The sequence below is a fragment of the Nestor notabilis genome, unplaced genomic scaffold, assembly GCF_000696875.1.
Source record: "Nestor notabilis isolate BGI_N333 unplaced genomic scaffold, ASM69687v1 scaffold13867, whole genome shotgun sequence".
NCBI classification, from domain to species: domain Eukaryota; kingdom Metazoa; phylum Chordata; class Aves; order Psittaciformes; family Psittacidae; genus Nestor; species Nestor notabilis.
The window spans coordinates 20,478-27,809 of record NW_009937000.1 but is presented as its reverse complement, the minus strand read 5'-3'; the positions used below and the strand labels follow the sequence as shown (position 1 = coordinate 27,809).

The 7,332-nt window shown below is 41.3% G+C and overlaps 1 protein-coding gene across 1 annotated transcript in view; it reads right to left on the bottom strand.

The window, feature by feature from the left end:
* ABI1 (abl-interactor 1) overlaps window positions 1-5,488 on the bottom strand; it is a gene marked incomplete at its 5' end in the record, with an annotated part of 55,684 nt that extends 50,196 nt beyond the window's left edge. Inside the window, one exon of the mRNA XM_010018619.1 lies at window positions 5,321-5,488. Within this exon, the coding sequence (XP_010016921.1) occupies window positions 5,321-5,488 (168 nt within the window). The remainder of the gene's footprint in view (window positions 1-5,320) is intronic.
* Window positions 5,489-7,332: the final 1,844 nt, after the last annotated feature.

Genomic DNA, 7,332 nt, shown 5'->3' with positions numbered 1-7,332 from the left:
CAACTCTTGTGCTCTTCATCACTGGCATCAAACCCCAGTTATTCTTCTCAACCTGCTGTTATTAAGGAGCTCACCCCTTCAAGCCGTAGAACATCTTCAGCAGAGCTTCTCTGAAACCTAACCCACATCAGTCCTGACTGGTTGCTCACCTAATGGAAAAGGCCTTAGTACTTGGGGATAGGTATGGTGTGTATGTGTGATTCAACACAGGCTACAGCTCTAAGATTCAGAAGTCCTATGAGAAAAGATATTATCTGTGTATCTACATTCATGCTCTGACTTTAGCTAGACAACCACACCATAGAAACAGAAGGCATATGGCTTTCTGCTTGCATGCAGTATTTGAATTAAACATGGAATGAATTAGACATGAATGGTGACAGGCAAGACTATTCTAAACTAATCCATGGATTTTTTTTTATTTTATTTTTTTTTTAGTTCTGAGTGCTTCTAACTTTTAATGGTGACAAAAGATGCTTTTTTTTTCCCCTGAGAGTTATACTTTCAGAACATTTTTGTTTACAGTAATAGTCCTTATTTCATATCAGAGGAGAGCTTCAGATGCAGAAGAAATTCTTAACACTGAATGTTTTAAGGGGTGCAGTGTTTCCTGGTGCAAATCATCATTTCTTAAGTCTACTGCTTCATGCTTCAAGAGGCATGGATTTAAATACTGAGCTATTTAAAAACTGTTTATGTCCAGGAAAAAAGGAATAGTTGCTACACCCAGTACTGCAGCTGCTCCGACATAAATGTGAGCACTGATCTGTTGCATTTTTCAGTTTTGACACAGTAAACAAGGATGTCCCTGTCAACCTCTCCCTCCGACGAATCTGGCTGCTGCATCTTCATTTTTTAAGTTTGTGAAAGTGAAGCAGCAAACAGTTATCTAAAAGTACATATTTAATTCATCTCTTATTTCCAAGAGGAAGAGGGGAAGAGGGGAGAACAACCAAGAAACAGTAAGAGCGAAAGAACACAGACACGAATTTCTAGAGAGGCAGTTTTCCCTTGTCAAATATTCAAGCTATGAAGAGCTGAATCGTTAACTCCTCTATTAAAAGACACCAATTTTCAGAAAGGAGGGATACAAGAGGATTTTTTATTTTCTTTTTTAAAGAATTAACTCACTGGCTGAGGGACTCATGGAAGAATGGCACAAATGAACAGCAAAAATTTAAACAGCAAAGTAGAATTTCACTTAATACACATAGGAAATAAACATAATGAAGCACAAAGTGCATTCAGAGCACAAATACATAGTGTCCTGCTTAATTTATCATTAGGGTACATGAAAAAAGTCCTGGGTTTATTTAGGTGAAGCGTACCTCAAGGGAGTATCATACACGGAATGTTAAGGTCTTCATTCCTTCCCTGCCTCAAAGTCCAAGGTCCTTTCTGGTGCCTTCCACTTCAGGCTGACCCTCAGCTCCTCCTGTTCCCTTTCACTGTCCAGTCCATGCATTCGTACAAGGGTATATACACATCAGAATTGTTTAGGTTAGGTTACGTTGAGTCTGAGCATTAATCCAGCACTGCCAAGTCCACCACTAAACCATGCCCCTAAGCATCACGTCTACCATCTTTTAAATACCTCCAGGGATGGTGACTCCACTGCTTCTCCGAGCAGCTTGTTCCAATGCTGGGTAACTCTTTCAGTGAAGAAATTTTTCCAAATATTTTTCCTAAGCCTCCCTTGACACAACTTGAGGCCACTTCCTCTTGTCCTATTATTTGGAAAAAGAAACCAACACCAGCCTCAATCCAGCCTCCTTTCAGGTAGTTGTAGAGAGCAGTAATGTCTCCTCTGAGCCTCCTTTTCTCCAGGCTGAACAACCCCAGTTCCATCAGCCACTCCTCATAACATTTGTGCTCCAGACCCTTCACTAGCTTCATTACCCTTCTGTGGACCTGCTCCAGTACCTCAATGTTTCCTTGCAGTGAGGGGCCTGAACTTCATTCACCAGCACTCTTTGGGCCCAGCCATCCATCCAGTTTTTACCCAGTGAAGAAGACACCTGTCCAAGCCATGAGCAGCCAGTTTCTCCAGAAGAATGCTGTGGGATATACTGTCAAAGTTCTTATTAAAGTCTAGGTAGACAAGATCCACAGCCTTTCTCTCATCTGCTATGTGAACCACCTTGTCATGGAAGGAGATCATGTTAGTCAAGCAGGACCTGCTTTTAATAAACCCATGCTGACTGGGCCTGATCACCTGTACGTGCTGCATGATGGCAGTCAGGATGATCTGTTCCATAACCTTCCCTGGCACCAAGGTCAGGCTGACAGGCCTGTAGTCTGGATCTTTCTTCCAGCTCTTCTTGTATAGATGGGCATCACATTTGCTAACCTTAATGCCTTTAGTGGAGCCTTGATGCTCACACTGATCCAGAGTATAGCATTGCCCTCTTTCCCGCCCCCCCTCTCCTCCTCACAGATCTTGCCCAATACAATGAGTATACATGAAGGGTTTGCAAGCTCCACGAGAACAGTGAACAAGTCTCTGCTCTGCCATATAAGAGCAGCCTGGAAAGCCAAGTCAGCTTAGCAAAGCTCAGTCAGTATCAAGAGTTTAAACTGAAGAGCTGAGCTGGATGTGCACAGCTCTGTATATTTGGTGTAGTAAATAATTATGTGTCAGGCCACTCCAGACTCACACATTACAGCTGAAAGACAACTATGACTGCAGAAAATATAGATGCAGCTGGGCATGCTTTTGCTCTTGTTGCTACATGAAAGCCATTCCTGGAGCTGTTCACTGCCTCCATGTGCCCCAAACAGCGCTCTCTCACCACAGTGTGATTACTAAAGTGAAACCTCTGTTTGCTCTCAACAAGCCAAAGTTGAATTCATTTTTTCCTATAAAAGCAAGCAAACTTTCCCTCTGTAAAATTAAACTCCAGTAACAAGACTTTAACACAACACTCCATCACCTAACTTTTCATGAGTGCTTCTTCCAATGAAGAAGGCACATAGCTAGAAAAAAACCCAAACCAACAAACAAACCAACCCCACCACCTGAGTGGCTACTAATCAAGATTAGCTATCCAGCCATTCAGCCTTGAGACGTTCTGGAAAACACACATGGAGAACTGAAACACATCAGGGGAACAGAAACCGCCTGCAGGTCAGAAAAGGATCCACAGGATTTTCTTCCACAGAAAGAAGAAAGGTATTTTAACCAGAAAAACTATCACATTGTACCTTATAGCAAAACTATCTATGTTGCAAAACCCCAATTTGAATAACTGGCTCAGATGTGTGCTTCTAGGCAATACTTATTTTATAGAGAAAAATTTCATTTTGAGAATATGTTCATTCCCATACTGTAATAGCATAAAAATATTCATGACTGATACAAAGATGGGAAAGACACTCTGGAGACCAGAGAATTTAGAAACAGCCTATCAAAGCAACTGCACAGCAGGTTTAAGATACACAGGTGAAGCATCTGAGCAGAAATATTTCAAAGCAAATAGCTGAGCTGGTACATGTGCATTATCTGCATCCAGTTTAATTCTACAAAATTAGTCTGCAGAGGTTCATTTATAAGCAAGGATTAGTTTCAGGACAGACCAACCAGGACAGAAACTACAAGCAAGTGACCTTGCTAAACACTCCTCACAAGCTCTACAAAGCACTGATTGTTCACAGTCTTTAGCAAACAGTTCATGTATCAGGTGACTCAACAGCTTTCAGCATAGTGCCTCCAATTCAAGCAGCAAACAGTACAGAGGGTTAACACCTTTTGTGCTAGTATCAACCATTTTGGCTTTTTCCATGGTTAGTCATATCAGTGGGCCAATGAGAATTTAACAATAATTGCTCCACACACACACACTGCAGCTCTGAAATGCGTAAGAAAAAGATGTGCTCAGTATAAAAGCACATCCAGTGCTTTCCTGAGCCTGTAGGTTCAGTCCTTTATCCAGTCATGTCTTCAAAGGTCATCATAATACTAGAATTAAACAAGAAAATTATCTACAGCAAGTGTACTTCCTCCCACTTTCCTGTTCCAGTGGCAGATACTTTTTAAATACTTGAAACAGCTTTTCACCCAGTGTAGTTCCTAGCACATGCTAACTTGACAAGCCTTTTTGAAAGGTTTGTTACTAAGAGGGCCTTTTCACATGCTCTGGAATCTTCTCCCTGCTGACATGCTTTCAGTGAACCACTGTGCTGCCATTTAACAGAAAGATTTTTAGAAACCACAATTACTCTAAAAGAACAGTAAACAGAGGTTCGCAGGGCCCAAGTGAGGCTATGAGAAACATTTTCTTTGAAGTATTAGGTCCAAGGTGTACCACTGACAGGGTACTGGCGGACCAACAAAGGTTTTAAATTCACTGGCTGCACTGAAGAACATTTTTAGGTTGAATCCTCTAGGATTTGTTCATTAAATGTCTCGGCTAAACATCAAACAGAAAGCCCAGCAAAGATCCAACTGAATTTCAGTAAGAGCATATGACAGAGTAGACACTGGTCCCTCAAAAATTCATTAAAGCCCACTTCAGAACAGCAATGTAAGGGTGAGATAACTGAGTGGATCCTGTCCCTCCTTTCCTGGGCACTAGTATGGCACACCCCTCATTATGCAATAAGCCACTTCCAGGTTAAACACAGCAGACTTTTTTGGCTGAGCTGCCATATAATAAGACCAGTGCCAGATCAGGCAGCAACAACTGCCTCCCAACAGCCAGCACGGGTGAAGCTCCAACTAAGGAAATGCAGACTGCCACTGACAGGGACAGGCCTGTTCTTTCCCATTGTCTATTTCCATGTCCTCCATGAATCAACTCTAGCAACACTCAAGTCAGCTCACTCATCCAACTGCCTTGGCTTGGAAAGTTTGGCTTGAGCAGGTAGTGGCAACATGTGAACCTCTCTCCCTCTCCACACAGCCCATGACATTACATCCTGCAGGTGTATGAAAGCAAATGAGATTGCTGCATATGCTGCAAAGTTAAAATAAAATACAAACACTCATATGGTGCTTCTAACTGGATTTCCTTCAGGAACAGAATCCTCCTCTCTACTCCTCCCTCAACTGCAGCTTCAGATCTTGGAATCTTAATAATTAACTCCTGCTTTAAAACAAATATAATTCCAGTGCTTCTTGATAAAGGAACTCCTATGTCAGTCATGACCTCTGTCACAAAGTGGTTTGAAAAGTATTAAAAAAGCCTTACCATTTTCTACCATGTTACTCAGAATTCAAAAGAAGTCAACATAAACTATCCACCTCAGCAATACAACAGACAACATAACACCTGCTCCAATGTTGTCAGTCCTCTATTAAAAACAAAGGGAGAAAGATTACCTGGGAGATATGGTTGATGGAGGACTCCATCCTCCGTAGCTGGGATGCTTGGATGTCCAGCAGTTGTAATACATTGTTGGCCAGTGCATTGATCTGATAAGCAACACTGGCTAAAGACTGAGTTGTGTAGGCTTTGGTCTCTTCTAATGCTTTCCTTTTATCTGGAGCCTGTAAAGTAAAAAAAACCAAGACATTTGCATAAGGCCAGGAACAAAAATATAACCTATATTTAGAAGACTCTATAATCCAGAAGATCTGACTGTGCAGTCAAAGTACTCTATCTGCATCTGCATTTTAAGAATTCTCAATAATAAGGAGCAGATAAAGAATTTAACCATAACAAAATTACATGCCAAGAAACAATTCATTCAGTAGAAAAAACAGTATCATGATTTGTTGGGAGTTGCGTTTCTAAAGCCTGTCTAATCCTTCATTTCCCGAAAAGCCTCCAATTCCCCAGGAACGCTGAAATGCAGCTTTTGCCATCTCTTATGAGGTCACACAGCCGAGGCCAGCTAAAGACAGACAAATATTTTCCCACAGCTGGATGTCCCCTACTGCACATGCTACCTACAAAGCCAACCCTCCAGCTATATTGGCTATTACTGCTGGCCACAGTTCAGAGGCAAAGCGAGAAGAGTATCGGGGTGGCATGCACAGAGGACTGCTGCATGCAGGAGTATTTGTGAAATTATCCCTCCTCACACAAAAGCTTAAACTTTCCTTGACAGCTGACAAAGTTAATCATTGACTGATAAGACACTTATTTGGAGGTGTCAGGAAACAGCACAGCTTCCCCCCAAACCACAAAAATACAAGAAGATGATCATCCACTTGCTAAGATAATGTCCTCAATCTGTCATGAGGCACTGTTCCCCACTCAGAGGGCAGGTTACTGTCCAACATCAGCAACTGCCTACATGACTTGAATTACATAGCACAAGTACATTCCTTCTCACTGGCAGGATGGGAGGGACCAACACCACCTCTACCTGGAAATGCACACACACCCCCCACTCTGAGGCCCTGTATCCCAGCTTGGTTGCTGGCAGCAGTAGCCATGCACTTCATCTGTCACCCAACTTGCGAACTGCAGCTATCCAGAACTCTCTTTTCCCTGTGTAGGAAAGGTGCACTGCATACAGAATGATTTGCAGTACACAGTGACTCAGTGCTATCATAGTTTCTTCATTTTATTTATTTGTAGACTAGTCAGTTGATCTCAGCAACCACAAGGAAAGGTTTATATTAACAGTTCCTTCCAACTAGACTCCTATTTTTACTGTTGATTTCTTTGAATAACACTCAAAACACACTGTACACAGCAGTTACAATATTAAGCAGGAAACAAAAGAAATTGTTTGCAATCAACCGAGCCCTGTGTTTGTCATTTTCCATGCACTCATTCATTCTTAAATTCTGTTTCTCATGTCTTCACCTCAATATTTTAGTTTAACATCCACAGGTGTTAAACCTGTCCCTAAATTAAAGTATGAAAAGATGCAACAGCTAGTAGAATCCTCCTTGTCAATCTTGCTTCAAGGAGCAAGCCAGAAGGCAAGCTGTTCATATACATTATAAAGTCGCAGTGTGACCTAAATACTGCATCATAAGCTATCCTAGGCTACTTTTAAATGTTTTTTTTTTTTTAAACAAGGGCCAATTCCCTCCCAATCCAGTAAATTTATTCATATTCATGATTAACATTTCTAGCAGTGTTTTGACACTTACTAAAACACTTGGTTAATGCCATCCTTCAAATGGATTCACATTAGATGCCTTCTACAATGTGAAGCAGCAAGAACAGTTCAGTACAATTTGTTGCCAAAAGGTAAACCAGCTTCTGCATGTACTAAGGCCACACTATGAAAAACTCCATTTTTTAGTATTTCCAAATGCAAACAAGGTTACCTTTCACCTAAAGAGTCTTGACATTTCTAGCTATTGACATTCCTAGCTGTCAGAAAACATTAGTAAAAGACATTTTGCTTCTTTAGAAAACAAACTTTGGT